This window comes from Nicotiana tabacum, chromosome 17 (genome assembly GCF_000715075.1).
Source record: "Nicotiana tabacum cultivar K326 chromosome 17, ASM71507v2, whole genome shotgun sequence".
NCBI classification, from domain to species: domain Eukaryota; kingdom Viridiplantae; phylum Streptophyta; class Magnoliopsida; order Solanales; family Solanaceae; genus Nicotiana; species Nicotiana tabacum.
Genome location: NC_134096.1, coordinates 52,345,940 through 52,366,172, shown reverse-complemented (window position 1 = coordinate 52,366,172; position 20,233 = coordinate 52,345,940). Strand labels below are relative to the sequence as shown.

The 20,233-nt window shown below is 35.6% G+C and overlaps 1 protein-coding gene across 1 annotated transcript; it reads right to left on the bottom strand.

Moving 5' to 3' along the window:
- Positions 1-1,122: 1,122 nt before the first annotated feature.
- On the bottom strand, positions 1,123-11,205 carry LOC107765714 (aminopeptidase P1). Its single transcript, XM_016584387.2, has 16 exons — positions 11,037-11,205; positions 10,818-10,881; positions 10,459-10,598; positions 9,643-9,927; positions 9,418-9,540; positions 9,022-9,330; positions 7,826-7,912; positions 5,378-5,445; positions 4,695-4,761; positions 3,976-4,110; positions 3,770-3,850; positions 2,864-2,918; positions 2,570-2,674; positions 2,415-2,486; positions 1,743-1,867; positions 1,123-1,473 (listed from the first exon to the last, which is right to left on the bottom strand). Exons 1-16 carry the CDS (start codon positions 11,127-11,129, stop codon positions 1,312-1,314), a joined length of 1,971 nt encoding a protein of 656 aa, XP_016439873.2. The 5' UTR covers positions 11,130-11,205; the 3' UTR covers positions 1,123-1,311.
- Between the last annotated feature and the right edge of the window lie 9,028 nt (positions 11,206-20,233).

Below are 20,233 nucleotides of genomic sequence, written 5' to 3'. Positions count from 1 at the left end.
ATTGTGACTCAATTAATCCCACAGTAGGTGTATAAAGCGCTCCCTAACAAAAGCGACTGCATACTCAATGCTCAAACCCGATACTTTTGATTAAGAATGACGGAGTACTTATCATTCCACCACAACCTGTTCGAGTGTTTGCTCGTCGTTTAGGCCCGTGAGTTCTCCTCATTGGTTGTGAACTTTTCTTTTACATGCTCTGAGTGGGCAACAAGCTGACTTGTGGGCGTAAAGTAGAAAAAGAAGGCTCAATATAGGCTAAGGCGTGTACTTGGAGTAAAGAGAGCAGACTTAATAACGGGCTCAATAGCTGAATAGCAGAACATTTTCATTGGCATTTGGCAATGGAGTAGAATTCAAGAGACTAGTGCGATGTGCCTTTAGCATAAAGAATGGACTAAACACGCTGAAGAGTGAGCTTAGAACAGATATTTTCCAACAGTATGAATGTTAAAGCACGTCTTGAACACATTTTCAGTAGGGGCTTCAAGATTATCATAGTCGCATTATAATAGCATGTCTGTTTTTATTTGATCATTTGAGACTCTGCTGCGGTATATTAAGATTTTTTGGATAAACTTCTCAACTTTGACAACATGTATATTGTCGGTTTTTTCTTCTCTTTTAGTAGAAATGACAACCAGACAAGTACAATTCACATGGCAATCAGCTTTTATCTTGATGCCATCAGGACACTTCAAAATCCTAAATGACAATAATTGGACTCTTTTTCACGTGACTAAAAAGATCAGGACAAAACAGTTAACAGTTAGCGACAATCCAGAAACAATGAATAGAGTCACATTAAAATAAACCTATAACTTACAATTTAGGAGTAATTTACCTAACCCACTGAACATAAAGTTTTGAATCATGCTACTTGAGCTTGGCTTCATCTTTCCACAGCTAAGGAAATCATTGAAGCTTAAAGGTTCCTTTATCAGGAGGCCGAACTAGCTAACCTTTGTCTTTTTCTTTTTCTGTTTACTATCTTTACCTATTTAGTTGGACTATTTTCTGCACATCAATATTTGCATTGTTGATCAGCTTTCATCACAAGAGGTGGAGAAATTTATAATGCAGGAAAGCAGTACAAAAAGAGCAGGAAAGAAGCAAAAAGCATTGGGCAAAACCAAATAAAGCCCATAATAAACTAAACTTTTTTTATGCAGTAATAAAGACGTTTAATAAGCGTGTAGACTTCTGATGCATGAGTGCTGTGGACTGAAATTAATAAACCTTATTGAGTTAAGAGCATTATACATGGAACAGATAGAACACTGTAGACTAAACTTGAGAGCGAGGAACGTCTCAAGCTGGAACTGGTTCAGTAGCCTTCTTCAGCCATTCCACTTCAGGTTGATTCAAGTAAGGAGCAAGGATATCCGAGCATTTAGAGTGGTAGTCATTCAACCATTGGATTTCTTCGGGCGCCAGAAGGCTCACATCAATCAATTTCTTCTGATATGGTGCCTAGACCCGAGGAAAGAGAGCAAATTAGTACCATCATCACACAAACATTTCAAATTATTTACGCAACAGCAGAGTTATCATGTAGCATTTTCTGCATGAAAGACAACTAGCGGAGAACAAAAAATAACTATCTTCTCTTCTTGGACCATCAAAGTACGGAATAGCAAGGTATACCCACATGCAAAAAATACTTATGCATATGTTCCGGTAGGTGTTTCGTGGGTAAGTCTACATAGACATATACAACAATATAATGCTGATACACTTACCCAAGTTATATGCTCAAATGCCAAGTAACCCTTGTCGCCAAAGTTGAACTTAGTAATTCCCTCCTTGACAATAAGCACATTCTCCAATCTAATACCAAAATTTCCATCCTCGTAATAACCAGGTTCTGGAAAATACTATCCCACCGTTAGAGTTTCAAATGTTGAAGCCAGAAAATCATGACTAAGAGTTAAAAAGGAGAAGACAATTAGGTTATCTATGAACTTGGCAAAATAACATATTTTGCATGGATATCAAAACACAAATAGTTCCAAGGAAAAATTCACAAATGGTTGGTGCTAATTTCAGCTCCCAAAAAATAATAAGCAATTTGCTGGATAACCATTGAATGCAATTCTGCACATACAAAAGCCTATTCATTCGCCTCGCTTTTTGCAGTCTTGCTCAAACAGCATGATAGAATTACCGATAACATCCATCTCCTCCATTACAATAATTTCCAGTAAGAAAAGAAGCTTGGAATTGATTATGACAGGGGACATCTAGCAGCTACATCATTGCATTAAATATAATTCCAGAGAAGCTTATTAAATAGTGGAGTGAAGTTCCATTTGTTTATGCGATAGAATCAGCAGAAATATAAAGCAATCAGAAAATATATAAAGCACAACTTTATTTTCAGTTTTGTCAGGTCTAAAGGAAATCAGACTGACCATCTGTAACAGTCATTGAAACTTGCAGTGGCACATTTTGAGCTGATGGTCTGAAACTAATTTGATGAGGTCCTGATAAAAGTAGAAGGAAGTGAGTAAAACTTGTTACTTTACACTAACACAGTACATCCTCTGGAAATTAAAGCACGTGTTACCTTCATGGACATTTAAGTAAGACCCAATCCCATGACCAGTACCATGCCTATAATCAAGCCCATACTTCCATAAAGGAGTTCGAGCAAGAATGTCAAGAGCATACCCTATAAAGAACAGTCAGGCATAAGTAAGAAAAGTGGCCCCATGTGTTCTGCAATTACCTTGAGTACCATAACAGTTAAACAGCATTATACTAGAAAGAGTAATTCCAATATGGTCTGCAGATGTGCATATTTCTACATCCAACCCCCACAAACATGTGTAGACTAAGAAATAATCCTATAGACTCGTACCATTTGTTCCATTGGGAAACCGTGCATTACCCAATGAAATATGTCCTTTGAGAACCTACATAATTCAAGGAACTTTCAGTGTTAGAGCAATATATGACAAAGCAAAGGAAGAGAAATTTCTCATCCACAAAGTCACAAATTCTGAAGAACTCAATCCATTAGATACAAACATAATGTAGTACGGAAAATCATATAAAGAGAAAGAGAGAGAGGGAGACATAACCCAGATATAAAATAGATTTGTTCACATTGTTGCAAGCATCTATAGGCCGGGTAACACCCAAAAAAAAAACGAATGAAAAAAAGCCTCTAAAAAAGCTTCAACTGGTCTTTCAGAAAATGAATATTGCTCTGTTTCTTTTGGGTGGAATGGTAAATCCCTAACCCAGCAGTTCAGCAGCGGTTTTTCCCACTTTACTGCCTCAAACCCACAACCTCATCGTTCTGAAGGGCCCTTACCAGTTACCACTAGGCTCTCTCCCTTTGTCTTCTAAAAATGAATATCGTTTATTCTTCCTTAATAAGACCACAGTTTTGAATCAACATGGGCCTTACTAATCATTGAGAAAAATTTCGAGACTGAAAGCAGATGTAATAATGTTAATTCACTCAAAAGGACTACTGGAAAAAGGAACATATATAAATGATTAAAATAAATTTAATGATTAGTTACTTGGTGCAAGCACAGCAAGAAAAGCTCTAGCAATTCCAAGGATGATAGTGATTCCAATGGTTTATCAATCATAGCAAGGGCCTCCCCGAAATCCTTAAGGTGGTGTCCACTATAGTATTCAAGTAGACAAATATACTTGAATTTTGAAATTTGACTTCCCTTATGCATGGTCACAATGACTCACAACTCAACATGTTTTGGATCACAGCTATAAATTAACAAGGTTTGCATACCGCAGTATAACATGCTTTCTCATGTGGAGTAGGTTTTCCAAAATGAACAGTCCGTGTAATATCAGTTGTTCCATCCAGATACTTCAGCAGCAACAACACCAACACCATCAATTTTAAAGGATCACAAGTTAGCACTAGGAGGTGGTAATAAATACAATTCTCAAAATATCTGTATCATCACCCAAACCAAACAGTATTTCACAAACCTGTGCTCCTGAATCACATAGGTAAATTTTATCTGGATCAAGTTCAGCACATGTTTCTGCCTCGGGTGAATAATGGATAATGGCTGCATTTGAACCAACAGATGAAATAGTTGGAAAACTCAGCCCTCTAAAATGCTGCAGATATACAAGGACAAATTTCTCAGAATGTTTAGTAAAAAGAGAAATAATACTGAAAATCCACCAACTTTAAAAATTCCTTAGTTTCAAACTAGATCAGACCCAAACTAGATCAGACCCACAAAACATTCTCATCAAGCAATCGGACATTTGCTACCCCATCATATATTAAGGCTCAGTTATTACATGCTATTAGCACTTTAACAATACCGTCATTGCGCAAAAACTTTAATTTTTTCACAGGTTTTGTTTCTTATTTTCAGGCACCCTCTTAAGTTTGTTCTATGTTCTTTATCCTCACCACAACACAGCCTATAGACAATACTAATTTTTGCCCCTCTACATTCTAAAGATAGAGAAAACAGGCTACTGCCCCCGTGAATAGAGTTTGAGTTAAAGTTAGCATATCGTCCAGCTCAGAATACAATGAGAATATGGTAAAACAGAAACAAGCACGTTGCTACAAACCAAGAGCCTCAGCTCAAGGACCTAAATGGTGAAAACATCAAATGCAAGATTCATTAGCAAATGGCAAGATGACTAGCTTTATATCAGATTTCACACATGCATAGAGCCAATACCTCTTTAGATGCCCGGAACTCCTCTAGCTTATCGCTTGCAGAAACTTCTGTAAGTCTTTTGGTATCCCTGACATCAGAAAACAATGGTAAAGCAGGAGCTACACAGGGAAAGAGTAAAACAACCCAATTTGATTCATAAGAAGATCCTTATGGAATCATTTGACATATTGGAAATGAGCTGCAAATTGCAGAACCAACATCGCCCTTCACTAAATCATGTCAAAGCTTCTACTTTTATTAACCGATAAACTGAATGCATGTCAGAAGCTTTTCAAAGATGGAAAAAAGGTAGAGAAAACTACCACTTCCTTGAACCAAAAAAATCACTTTCTTGAACCATCTATATATCCAAGAAGTAAGGTGGCTAGCCCAAATAAATTCATTCTCAGAAAACATCTTGAAAATTTATAAAAATAATAAAGAAACGCTTTATCTCCAACATATCATCTATATTTAGAAGCGCCACAAGAAGCCAACTCTACCAGAACATTTCTCCGTTAAATAAGTTAAAAGTATATATTGATGAAAGAGAGGCTTAATCTCCTACAGAAACTAACCTCAAAATCAATTATTGGAATATCTAGGTCAGCAAGCACTACAATGCCAACTAAAATACAATCATTCGAACCTAAACATAGACAAACCAGCCAAACCTTGAATTAATAAAGGAAAGTCAAACTTACTTTAATTTGTTCTTGCTCAAACTCTCAGCCTCTGCAAAGTAACCAGACGCCCCATAAATTTCCTGCATCTGTAGTAAATAAAAAGTTGGCTATATCAGTCTTCTAATGGAACCTCATGTCCTCATCTACGATGCTAAAGCTTATATGACAAGTATTGATACCTAAGTCCCAGACTTTTGACAAGGCTTTATATGCAACCAAAAAATTATGAAGTCCTAAATCAAATTGCAAAGTTCCCAATTTGCAAAGAGGCATACTATGCAGACAAGTGGGCCCACATTGTAGCAAGGGGGCTTAAATATTTACTATATCTATATATTATATAAGATTATAAAAGTACGATACACTGAAAGGCCGAACCAAATGCATTGGCAAAGAACGCCATCGTTTAAGTAAAGGTTATAGGTTCATAGCTGAGCCTGTGACCTCTTTATATTCTGGTCATTTAGCTCAGTGCTTCGTCTTTGTGTCGGCGCTTTCATCCAAAGAATCAACCTTCGCATCTACGAGGGTTTGGTGCTGCTCGGCATTTGTATCAAATATGCTATGTTCACTAATTATACAAAATTGTTTAGTATAATAAGAACTACTACCATGCCTCAATCCCAAAGTTGAGATCAGCTATATAAATTCTCAATATCCATTTCACTCCATTTGGACCTATTTCATCCCAATACTCAAGGTAACGGGGAGATTGACAAGGATGTTACCCATCGTATTGGAACAAAATGGACGAAATGGAGGCTCGTGTCTGGTGTTCTACGTGATAAGAATGTGCCACCAAGACTTAAAAGGTAAATTCTACAGAGTAGTGGTTAGACCAACTATGTTGCATTGGACTTCGTGTTGGCCAGTCAAGAACCCCCATGTTCAGAAAATGAAAGTAGCAAAAATGAGGATGTTGAGATGGATGAGTGGGTATATCAGGAGAGATAAGATTAGTAATAAAGTTATTCAGGACAAAGTGGGAGTAGCCTCCTGGAGAACAAGATGCAGGAGTCGAAACTGAGATGGTTCGAGCACGTTAAGAGGAGAAGCACTGATGCTGCTATTAGGAGGTATGAGAGGTTGGTCATGGCGGATTTGAGAAGAGGTCAAGGTAGGCCAAAAAAGTACTGGGGAGAGGTGATTAGGCAGGACATGGTGTTGCTTCAGCTTACTGAGGATATGACCCTTAATAGGAGGGTGTAGAGGTCGAGAATTAGGATAGAAAGGTGGTAGGTAGTTGAAAATTTTCCTTTTTCTTACCAGAATTACTAGTAGCACTCATGTACATTTATATTCTTAGATCTATATTACGTCATGTTGTTTAGTTCGCTTCAGTTATCGTATTTCCTTGTTGTTACTGTTTGATACTTTTCTTTTTCTTTTTCTACTTCTTTCTTCTTCTCACCTTTTCTGAGCAGAGGATTTATAGGAAACAGCCTCTCTACCTTCACTAGGTAGGAATAAGGTTTGCGTACACACTACCCTCCCCAGACCCCACGTGTAGGAATATACTGGGTTTGTTGTTATTGTACTCAATAATTTGAGGTTATCTTAGCACTAGAGATTTCTACATATTTTCTTGACACACAAATATCTAAAATTAATAATTCCTTGCAAGCCACTTCATATGTATGTACACCAACATGGCTAAGCCTCTTTCTGCCATCCATTGCTTGCTCTAATGCCCAGCTGCTCTATTGCTCTTTTGGTTGGTTCATATTAATTTTTAGAACTTTTTAGTGGTTAATTTATTATGTTATTTTCTTATTTTGTTGTTTATTTGTTATTTTCTAATCTTGCATTATGTGTTATTGTTTATAATTTGTAATCTTGATTTCTGTGTTGTTCTTGTTAAATTGTCATTTTATGAATTTACAATGATGAAAAGAAAATATAAACATTAAGAAGTGAAGCTTTGAGTAAAAGGCCGAAATTGAAATAGCATAAAAATTGTAATTTAATAAATTATTCGGAGTAGAATATGCTGCCTATTTTTTTTCCTTTTTCCCCAAACAGTAGTACAGAAAGATTTTCCTAAAACCGTTGGGGCAAAATGACACCAGATAAAGAAAAAGAAGGCAGGGTCAACGCGATGAAGTTTGGTGCTGTTCCTCAGTGACGTCATCTCAACTCCCACTAAAGGAAGACCCTAGTTGTTTGTCTTGGGCCGCCAAACCCACTCGCCTAAATCCTAGGTCCACCACTGTAGGTAGATCTAATATCTTATCCAACTGGAGACAGACGGCGTCTCTGCCACAATATGGAGATTGATGATGATAAGAATGACAACCTATACACATGTAGGAGTAACATAATCTCATAAAATTTGGGGGACGATGGCAAGTGCAATAGGCAGTATTTAACCAAACTGTTATTTTACCTCAGAGAAGCTTTTCAGTAAATTGTCAATGCAGCACACGACGAAGAAAACACGAAAGGTTCTAAGAAGCTATCACTTACCTGCTTATCCAGCCAGGCGAGATACTGCACGACAGCTGCCCCATCCCGAATGTGGGCCTTCTTCAATCCTTCCATCTCAACAGGATTCTAGAAATATAATCCAGTCATTTAGAATCAACAATAAGATTTAGAGAAAGAACTAAATAACAAAACACACAATGCATTTCCAAAATCCTAGTAAATCTGGCAACTTCTAAGAGACACTACCCAATGATATTGGTGGTCTGTTCCTCCGCACTATAGGACAGATCCAAATTGACATAGAGCCAAAAGAAGACTGAGAAATTAGGGGGTGAGGAGTAGGGCCTTAAAACAAACAGAAATGAAGGAAAATAACATAATTACTCCCAACAAATAGCAAGCAAAGGAGAACACTGTAACTACAAAACCATAAGTGATTTGATTTTGTAATCTTAAAAATCATAATGGAATTGGTTTAGTAATCCTTACCAGCGCACTAAGCTCATATGAAAATCTTTGACACCAATAAATCTGATTACAACAAGAAAAATAGGACCCCTATTGAACTAAGCTTTGGTCAGTCATAAATTCAAAGGGAAGTGCTTAAATACATTTGAAAAGGAATATTACGTGTAATTACTCACATGGCACAAATAAATTTTCCCCAAAATGGTGATCTTTTACTCATTTGTCTGCATCTGTTATCGGAGATGCAAGAGAAAAGAGAAAAGAATCAAGATGATAATATTGTACTTCAAAAAATAGGAAAACTTCTAAAGTGACTCAACTATATGGTGATCTTAACGCGATGTTTTCAGTCAAATTATAACTGGAAATAGAATGCCAATCCAGGAAATCATAAAGGTCTATGATGTGCTCAACTACCATCAAGTGTCCTTAACTCAGCTTCAGTACAAAATGCTGTGGCATATTGAGTGTACAAGATGCAATTTTTGGAAATGTAAAATAACCCATTATTTGGCCGCCTTTAACTTAATCTTCGCCTACCTACTTTTAGCTGATATGCACTAAACTTATATTTGGTTGCCCATGCATCGGTCAAGAGACTCCCTTTCCCTCTCCCTATTTCTTAATTTTCTTCTCAGTGGAGTACTGATCCACTTGACCCAACAAGCACTCAACAAAGTCTGTGAAAACACCTATCAGACTTACAATCATCAAAAACTCAGACAACTTTTTTGGGGGTAAGAATATTCCTAGATAGTATGCATCACCTTTAGGGCTTTCTCAAGGGCCAAAGGTGACTGCTTAAGGAGGACTTTATCAGCATTCAGTTTTGAGTACAAAGCAAAGCAGCATGCACAAGGGTCAACCCAAATGAGGTCATTCACAAACTCTGCAGCTGGAATGGCACCATTTCCTGTAGCCTTGCCATCATTACTCTCTGTGTTCCTTGAAAATCCGGTTGGAGTTTTGTCAGATGAGGAAGCAGTGAGTTGATCAGACGCAAGCAAGACTGCATCTGAGCTAACTTCACCGTAATCCCGTACAAAAATTCCATTTTCCTTCATGTAAGAGTTTGCCTGGGACATTAACATGCTTACTTAAGAGAAGGAAATAAGGAGAATAGTATTGAACCTAAATCAAATGGTTATGCAGTGCAGATGCACCTCAGATGACAACTTTCTTTTATCCACATAGAAGAAGGCCGAGTCTAATGTCACAATAGCGAATGCATGAACAACCGGGCTATATGATACATCTGTGCCGCGGACATTATACAACCAGGCAACCTGCAAAATGAAATCATATATTGAAGTAATAAAGAGTATATAAGACCAAATTCACCAAAACAGTAAGATGAATAAACTTGGATTCAGGGGTTACAGATTTACTTCATCAAGTGTCGTTATTATCATAGCACGAGATTTTTCCTTTACAAGCTTTTCTCTCAATTTTTTCAACTTATCTGCAACAGAGCGACCAGCAAATTCTAATGGATGCACGACCACAGGATTTGTTTCGGCAGGTGGCTGATTTTTCCAAACTTCGTCCACCAAGTTTTTAGGTGTTTGAACCAACTTTTGTTGTTTCTTAGCAAAAGCACGCTCCCACTTCTGTGCAGTATCTACTGATATACACCATGGATCAACACCAACAGCTGCATCCTTTGGTAGATTCTAGCATATAGCACATAATCACATATGTTAACTCAAATTGAGTATCAAAAAATTGCTACTCATCTAACCAGAAATTTCAGCAGAAGAATCAAAGCACACTTCCATTATTTCAGGGGAGACAGCATAATTGAAGGGAAAATCTGGACAGGGGAACAAAAGTTCTTGAAACGTTACAATTTTTCCTGATCGCTAATGGGGTGAGAGAGAGCTTCCAGTAGTTAAGGCTTATTTTATTTCGCATTCCTCTAATATGATCAAGGATATACTAGATATTTTGTTTCTTTTTTCTTATTTTATTTGATAAAGATGTATTAAGTATTTAGAATTTGCTTTATCCTTTCGTAATTTCATTTAACAACGACAAGACCAACAAGGCAACTGTACTTTTATGCACTAAACCTTGGTTCAATTTCCGCTAAAACTTAGGAGTTAGTATCTTTCTCACCAACTCTAAAATAGGCTAATTATGTGCTAGCTCTACGGCCTTCACAAAATGCAAACAGTTGCAAGACACCATGAAGGAGTACTCACATCTGCCATCCAAATATCAACTGCAGGGTCTTCTCCCATACGCATGAGCTTCCACTGCTCACTAAGCTGCTGAGCTGCCTGCAAGAAGTAGCGTCCATCCGTCCACAAAAGTGCTTCATTCATTGTTATGAGTGCTAGTCCTATCGCAGTAAACACAATATTTCTAGTAAGTTCTGTCCATCTTATACGATCCGGATACACACTAAGAAAAGGCTATCACATCACAATCATGAATAGAATATCTAAGCAAATTGATAACAAAAATTTAGCAGAATCGTATATAAATTTAACAAAATCAAGTGGCCGATCATTTTTTATTTATAATTTATAAAAAAAAAGCCGGAGAAAAGAGGACAAACCAGCACTTCCGGTGAATCCAGAGACAAAATCGCGCCTCTTGTCCCGTGCAGATACATATTCGCTCTGTCAAATCACAAAACAAGGTATAGAAATTAGACCTAGAACACTTGAATAGAAAAAACACAAAAACTTTGAAACTGAAATTGTTTGATTGATTGAATATCATGTGTTTCAATACAGCAATAACTCCTAAAGCTAAATGGAAGGGAAGGAGAAACCTGATGATAATCTTCAGAAGGAACGATCAAAACATGGAGAGGAGGAGAGTGAGAAGACATTAAAGACCTCAGAGCAGCGAGCGTGTCTGCCATCGCTTTTTTGAGCAGAGAGGGGAGAGACTTTGAGTGGTTATTGTTATGTAATGTATAAGGAGACTGATTGTATTTGTTCTCAATCCTGGCTCCTTATATTAGTTGGGAATTGGAATAAACTACATAGTACAAGTCCAAAATATCAAACAAACTGTTACGAATATATTATATTATGGACGTTCATTTAGTACTCCATTGTAAATAAGCTTCCTGAAAAAGTTTATCCATATGAGATTCCGCCATAAATATGTTTATCTATTTAGTACTCTATTAGAAATAAGCCTCCTAAAGAAGCTTATCCTTTCGGTACTCCGCTATGGATAAATATTACCCATGATAGAAGATTATCTATATCTGGCACAACAGTTTAGAGCAGCAGCTTACAAACAGCTTACACAGCAGCTTGCAGTAGCAGCTTACACAGCAGCTTCCTTTCTTCTATAAATAGAGGAGAATTCAGTTCATTATGTACATAAGTTTTTATTTTATACATAAGTTTGATATAAGTTTGAATAATATATCAGTTTCTCTCTATACTTGTCTTTACTTTACAGTCTTTATTTTATAACACGTTATCAGCACGAGACTCTGCCATCTCGAGCAAATACTTTGAAAGTATCAGAGGTACGAACTTTCTTTTTCTAAATAATGTCAAATCTTTCTAAACTTGAGTTTGTAGCCCTGGATATATCGGGCAAAAGCTACATGTCTTGGGTGCTTGATGCCGAAATTCATCTTGATGCGATGGGTCTGGCAGACACCATCAAAGATAAAAATCAGGCATCAAACCAAGACCGTGCCAAAGCAATGATATTCCTACGCCATCACCTTGATGAGGGCCTGAAAATGGAATATCTTACTGTTAAAGATCCAGTCATACTGTGGAATAATTTGAAAGATAGATATGACCACCTGAAGATGGTCGTTCTTCCACAGGCACGTTATGATTGGACTCATCTAAGGCTACAAGATTTTAAATCTATCAGTGAGTATAATTCTGCTATGTTCAGAATTATTTCCCAATTGAAACTATGTGGTGATAATATTACTAATCATGATATGTTGGAAAAAACTTTCACCACTTTTCATGCCTCGAATATGCTCCTGCAGTAGTAATATCGAGAGATGGGATTTAAAAAGTATTCTGAACTTATCTCACATCTTCTTGTAGCCGAGCAACATAATGGGCTATTAATGAAAAACCATGAAAGCCGACCTACTGGTTCTTGTCCATTCCCTGAAGTGAATGAGACAAACTTCTACCAAGCTAAACGTGGAAGAGGACGTGGTCCCAGTCGTGGTCATGGCCGTGGTCGGGGAGGAAAATCTAATCGTGGTAATAATAATGCACCAAAGAACCCTCCTCACCACCAGCAGTGGAAAAGGAAGGAACAAAAGCATGAAGCGGTGCAAACAGCAAAGCCAGAAAATGCATGCTATAGATGTGGAGGAAAAGGGCACTGGTCACGTACATGTCGTACGCCAAAGCACCTGGTTGAGCTATATCAAGCTTCCCTGAAGAAGACAGAGAAAAATGCTGAAGCAAATTTTATTTCTGAAGATAATTTAAACTTCATGCATTTGGATGTAGTTGATTACTTTGCACTCCCAGAAGGAGAAACAAGTCATGTGATCAGTAGTGAATCTATATAGATGTAAATATTTTTATTTCTGTTATTTGTAGTAGATAGTATAGTTATGTAATTGTTGTACATAAATAAAAGTTATAACGTTTACTATCATATTTATTTTGTTTATGTCATTTTGAAGAATATGGATAATCCTCAAATTATGTTTGGATCAAAGACCAATCATGAAGATATTTGTGTAGTTGATAGTGGAAAAACTCATGCCATATTCAAAGATCAGAAATACTTTTCTTATTTGCATAAGGAAAAAGCAAATGTTTCTACAATTTCTGATAATATAAGTTTGATTGAAGGCTCCGGAAGAGCTATTGTATTTCTGTCTAAGGGAACAAAACTTATTATCGATAATGCATTGTACTCCTCTAAGTCCCGAAGAAACTTGTTGAGTTTTATAGATATCCGCCGAAATGGGTATCATGTTGAAACAATAGATGAAATGAATGTGGAATATCTTTGTATTACAAAGAATATTTCTGGCCAGAAATGCATTGTAGAAAAGTTACCAACTTTATCTTCTGGATATTATTCAAAGATTAGTACAGTTGAAACACACTCTATCGTAAACCAGAAGTTTACTGATTCAAATACTTTTGTGCTTTGGCATGGCCGTTTGGGCCATCCTGGATCAATAATGATGAGACGAATTACTGAAAATTCGAGTGGGCATCCATTAAAGAACCTGAAGATTCTTACAAATAATGAATTTTCTCGTGATGCTTGTTATCAAGGCAAAATGATCACTAGACCATCACCAATGAAGGTTGGCATTGAGTCCCCTACCTTCTTAGAACGTATATATGGGGATATATGTGGACCTATTCACCCACCAAGTGGGTTATTTAGATATTTTATGGTCCGAATAGATGCATCTTCAAGATGATTTCATGTGTGCCTATTATCATCTCGCAACCTGGCGTTTGCAAAGTTATTAGCCCAAATAATTCGATTAAGGGCACAATTCCGAGATTATCCTATAAAGGCTATTCGCCTTGATAATGCTGGAGAATTCTCATCTCAAACTTTTGATGATTATTGTCTATCAGTTGGGATAAAAGTTGAACATCTGGTAGCTTATGTTCATACTCAAAATGGCCTTGCAGAGTCATTTATTAAACGATTGCAATTGATAGCAAGACCACTACTTATGAAAACAAAATTGCCCACTACTGTTTGGGGCCATGCTATATTACACGCAGCATCACTTATCCGTCTCAGACCAACACATTATAATAAATATTCTCCGTCACAATTAGTTTTTGGTCATGAATCAAATATTGCCCATCTACGAATTTTTGGATGTGCTGTATATGTGCCAGTAGCACCACCGCAGCGCAGTAAGATGGGCCCCCAAAGAAGGTTAGGAATATATATTGGGTTTGAATCACCCTCTATTATTCGCTATCTTGAACCATTGACGGGAGATTTATTTACTGCTCGATTTGCAGATTGTCGATTTGATGAAACAAATTTCCCACAATTAGGGGGAGAGAAAAAGGAAATCAAAAGAGAAATTATGTAAAAAGTTTCATCATTATCTCACTTTGATCCACGTACCCCTATATGTAATCAGGAGGTCCAGAAGATCATCCATTTACAGAATATAGCAAATCAAATGCCAGACGCATTTACTGATTTGAAAAGGATAACTAAGTCACATATCCCTGCAGAGAATGTGCCTATTCGAATTGATGTCCCAGCAGGACCATCTATTAGCATGAGAGCTAGTGAACCTAAAGCACGCCTGAAGCGTGGTAGGCCTATGGGTTCTAAGGATCGAAATCCTAGAAAAAGAAAATCGACAAATGATCAAAATGATATTATGAAGGGATCTCCTGAAGAGACCCAAGATCTGATTAGTTATGAGATTCCTGAAGAAATCAATAAACCCGAGACTCAAGTGAGCGAAGAACTTTTAATAAGTTCTACTGGTGATGGGAATTAATTTAAATCGATCTGAAATAGTGGTGGATAATATTTTTGCATATAATGTTGCACTTAACATTATGCAAGATAGTGAGGATTTTGAACCCCGATCTGTCGATGAATGTCAACAAAGATCTGATTGGCCAAAATGGCAAGGGGCAATTCAATCAGAATTGAACGCACTTGCTAAAGAGAGGTCTTTGGACCAGTAGTCCAAACACCTCATGGTATAAAACCAATTGGTCATAAATGGGTTTTTGTGCGAAAAAGGAATGAGCAAAATGAAGTTGAAAGATACAAGGCTCGCCTTGTCGCACAAGGATTCTCACAACGACCTGGAGTCGATTATGAAGAAACATATTCACCCGTTATGGATGCCATAACATTTCGATATCTCATCAGTTTAGCCTTACGTGAAAGGCTTGAAATACATCTAATGGATGTGGTTACAGCTTATCTGTACGGGTCACTTGATAATGAAATTTACATGAAAATCCCTGAAGGATTTAAAATGCCTGAAGCATATTCAAAATCTCGGGAAATGTACTCAATCAGATTACAAAGATCTTTGTATGGTTTAAAGCAATCTGGGCGCGTGTGGTATAATCGCCTCAGTAAATATTTGCTGAAAGAGGGTTACATAAATGATGTTATTTGTCCATGTATTTTTATAAAGAAAATGGCTTCAGAATTTGTTATACTTGCTGTTTATGTTGATGACATAAATCTTGTTGGAACTTCAGAAGAGCTCCAAAAGTCAATTGAATATCTTAAGAAAGAATTTGAGATGAAAGATCTTGGGAAGACAAAACTTTGTCTTGGTCTGCAAATTGAACATTTAGCAGACGAGATCTTTATCCATCAATCTGCCTATACAGAAAGGGTCTTAAAATGCTTTTACATGGACAAAGCACACCCATTGAGTACACCAATGATTGTTCGATCACTTGAAGTGAATAAGGACCCGTTCCGACCTCCAGGAGAGGATGAGGAACTCCTGAGTCCTGAAACACCCTATCTCAGTGCAATTGGTGCACTTATGTATCTTGCTAATGCTACAAGGCCTGACATAGCATTTTCTGTTAATTTACTAGCAAGATATAGCTCTTCTCCTACACGGAGACATTGGAACGGGATTAAGCATATATTGCGATATTTAAAGGGAACTCTTGATATGGGTTTGTTTTATGCTAACAAAGATAGTGCAGATCTTGTTGGTTATGTAGATGCAGGTTATTTATCTGATCCCCATAAAGCTAGATCTCAAACCGGATACGTGTTTACATGTGGAGGTACTATCATATCATGACGCTCCACAAAACAATCTATTGTTGCTACTTCTTCAAATCATGCTGAAATAATAGCTATTCATGAAGCAAGTAGGGAATGCGTATGGTTGAGATCAATAATTCATTTTATTCGAGAAAAATGTGGTTTGGAATGTGAGAAAAGACCCACAATTTTATACGAAGACAATGCTGCATGCATAGCCCAATTGAAGGGAGGATTTATAAAAGGAGATAGAACGAAGTACATTTCATCAAAATTATTCTACACACACGATCTTCAGAAAAATGGTGACATTGATGTGCAACAAATCCGTTCAAGTGACAATCCGACAGATTTATTCACCAAATCTTTACCAACTTCAACTTTTGAGAAGATGGTATACAAGATTGGAATGCGGAGACTTAAATATTTGAAACAAGGTTTTCATCAGGGGGAGTAAAATACGCGATGTACTCTTTTTCCTTATTAAGGTTTTTTCCCACAGGGTTTTCCTTATAAGGTTTTTAATGAGGCAATTAGCAATGCGTATTACTAAATATGTGTACTCTTTTTCCTTCACTAGGATTTTTTCCCACGGGGTTTTTTCTAGTAAGGTTTTAAGGAGGCACATTATCTTTTAATGAACATCCAAGGGGGAGTGTTATGAATATATTATATTATGGATGTTCATTTAGTACTCCGTTGTAAATAAGCTTCCTGAAGAAGTTTATCCATATGAGACTCCGCCATAAATATGTTTATCTATTTAGTACTCTATTGGAAATAAGCCTCCTAAAGAAGCTTATCCTTTCGGTACTCCGCTATGGATAAATATTACTCATGATAGAAGATTATCTATATCTGGCACAACAGTTTAGAGCAGCAGCTTACACAGCAGCTTGCAGTAGCAACTTACACAGCAGCTTGCAGTAGCAGCTTACACAGCAGCTTCCTTTCTTCTATAAATAGAGGAGAATTCAGTTCATTATGTACATAAGTTTGAAGTTTGAATAATATATCAGTTTCTCTCTATACTTGTCTTTACTTTACAGTCTTTATTTTATAACACGTTATCAGCACGAGACTCTGCCATCTCGAGAAAATACTTTGAAAGTATCAGAGGTACGAACTTTCTTTTTCTAAATAATGTCAAATCTTTCTAAACTTGAGTTTGTAGCCCTGGATATATCGGGCAAAAGCTACATGTCTTGGGTGCTTGATACCGAAATTCAACTTAATTTTCAAATACCATTTTCACTTTAAAAATATTTCACCTTTTTTGAAATTTTACAATTCTTATGTCCAAACGCCCACTAAGATAAGTATTTCAAAGCAACTACAATTACCCTCAGTTCTAAATTAGCTAGAATAATTATTTGAACTCACTATTTAGGACATTTTTTATTCAACTAGTTTTTCGGAACGTGCGTTGCACGTATATGCCACGTCATATAAGACGGAGTATAATTTACAATAATATCAATATTATTAGAATAATGATTTGAGTAAAATATTATACATGGGAAAAAAATTATAAGTATTTTACGAAGATAAACAATTAATGTTTAATTAGATGTATGTGATTCTTTTATTTGTTTTAATTTTATGGCAATTATGTAATTAAGTGCATCTAACCTAATACTTCCTTATACAAGATATTTTTATTGTGCATTTCTTTTCACCATCCCAATGATAATTATATGGGCAAATGTCCAAATATGCCCTTGTACTATACGAAATTGAGCACACTTGCCCTTCGTTAATACTTTAGCTCAAATATGATCTTACCGTCACATAGTTGGTCCATATATGCCTTTAGAGTTACACAGTTGGCCCACATATGTCCTTTTCGAAACGGAATTCACCCAAACTTATTAGCTCTTTCTTTAATTGTATTAAAGTGTATTACAAACACTATTTCCTTTTTATTAGTACGTTTTTCTTTACCTTTCCCTTTTCTTTCTTCTTTTTTCTTTTCTTCTCTTTTTTTTTCCTTTTTCTTTCTCCCTAATCCGTTTCCTCCATTACTGATGTCTTCCCCATTTTCGTCACCAATTTCACTTGACAAAACTCATGAATTCCAATTACTAAGAAAATTTTCCTATAAGGTAATCAAGTTACAATTTCACTAGCCCTCTAAATAAACGAAATTAAACTGTTCCAAAAATTATGGTTTAAACTTTAAAATAACAAAAATATCTCAACCTTGAACAATACTCAAAAGACCAAAATATTTAAATTATTTTTAGAAAGATAATTGAATGATTAAAAGCTTAGAGTTCAAGTTGTAGTGTTATAAATTTGAGTTGCTAGTCTTTTTTCATCTTTTTCAGCTGGACATTTTCTATTTTTTTTATTAACTATGTAAATTAGGGGTATACATGGAACGGGTTGGTTCGGTTTTGATACCAATTATATCGGTTTAGATTGTTCAATTTTGTTGGATTTTTCGGATTTTTTGTTACATAAATATTATTTCAATCTTACTTTGTTAAATTTTTTAGAACTAAATATATGTTCAGTAAAAATTTAAAAATTGACAAATATATGATCTATTAAAATATTCTTATGCGTGAATTTTCTTAGTAATTGAAATTTATGAGTTTTGTCAAGTGAAATTGGTGACAAAAATGGAGAAGATATCAGTAATGGAGGAAATCGGATAAGGGAAAAAGAAAAAGAAAAAAAAAAGAGAAGAAAAGAAAAAAGAAGAAAGAAGAAAGAAAAGAGATAGGTAAAGAAAAAAATACTAATAAAAAGGAAATAGTGTTTGTAATACACTTTAATACAATTAACGAAAGAGCTAATTAGTTTTGGTGGATTCCGTTTCGGAAATGGCATATATGGGCCAACTGCGTAAGTTTAAGGGTATATATGGACCAACTATGTAACGGTAAGGGCATATTTGAGCTAAAGTATTAACAAATGACAAATGTGCTCAATTTCATATAGTAGAAAGACATATTTGGACTTTTTACGTAATTATATTGGGTCGTCATCATCTTCTTTGTATTTTCTGGTCTTCCATATTATTATCTCTGTGTTTATCTCTTCATCTTCAACTCAAATGCACCAGTTTTTCCAATTTCTTGTAGTTTCTCTGCAATTAAATATCTTGTAACTTGATCTCCTCAAATTTTTATCAATTTTAATAAGAAATATGAAATCTCATCCTTAGTCGAAACCAACTTGCAATAATATGCAGGTTCTTCTTTCTGTGCCAAATTTGCCATAATTGTTTTTACTTAAACTTTATTACAAGTGTATCTCACCTAATATTTCCTTATATATGGTATTCTTGTTGTGTTCCTTTCCACCAATTCCAATGATAATTATATTGTATTGTCATTATCTTCTTCAACTTTTCTGGTCATCTTGATTATCTCCTTGTTTATCTCTTCATCTTTAATTTAGATTGCATCAAATTTATAAACTTAGTGTAACTTCTCTAGAATTAAACATCTTGTAACTCGATCTCCTCAGATTTTTTTATCAATTTTGACAAGAAATATGAAATCTTCGTCCTTGCTCAACACAAATTGTAATAAAATTTGGAGATGATTAATTATACTTTCAAAACTCAGAAGTTATTGAGAAATATGAAATCGTCATGCTTTATGAATTGGGTGCATGACTAATAGTTTTTATAATGCCACTTGGCTTGTTAATTTAAAATAAACTACCTGGATTCTGCTCTAAAAGATTAATCTGTTGGAAAATGCTCTATGATCTCGCAAGACTTGAAGTAAGTATATTAAAAGTGTAAAAATTCGGTGGCCAAATCAATGGTAATGAGTGTGAACATCTAACTTTTGACTATACATGATTTTTTTTACCAGCTTTAGTATTCAAATAGCTTTTAGGTTTAATTAATATTTTAGATTTTATTTTTACTTTTTAATAGACCTCACTAGATAAATAGAAAAAAACAAAAAATAACCACAATTTTATATTTTAATTGTGTTCCCATTTTCAAAAGAAAGAAAAAGTTTCAAAAAATATATTTTAACGAGTCTACTCTTTTTTTTTTGAAGTTAAGTATTTTTCATAAAAGAATTTTGAGTAGTTAGTATTTTAATCTTTCTATATTAATCAAGTAGGAGTAATATTTTTATTTTTATTTTTAAAATAAAGAAAAACAAAAAGCAAAGAACGCGAAAGCCAAAAGGAAAGAAATCAAAGAAGAAAGAAAAGGTGGAAAGAGAATCAGATAGTTGTAGTTGTAAATCCCCTTACGCCCCCTATATTTTGTCCGTCCTTAAT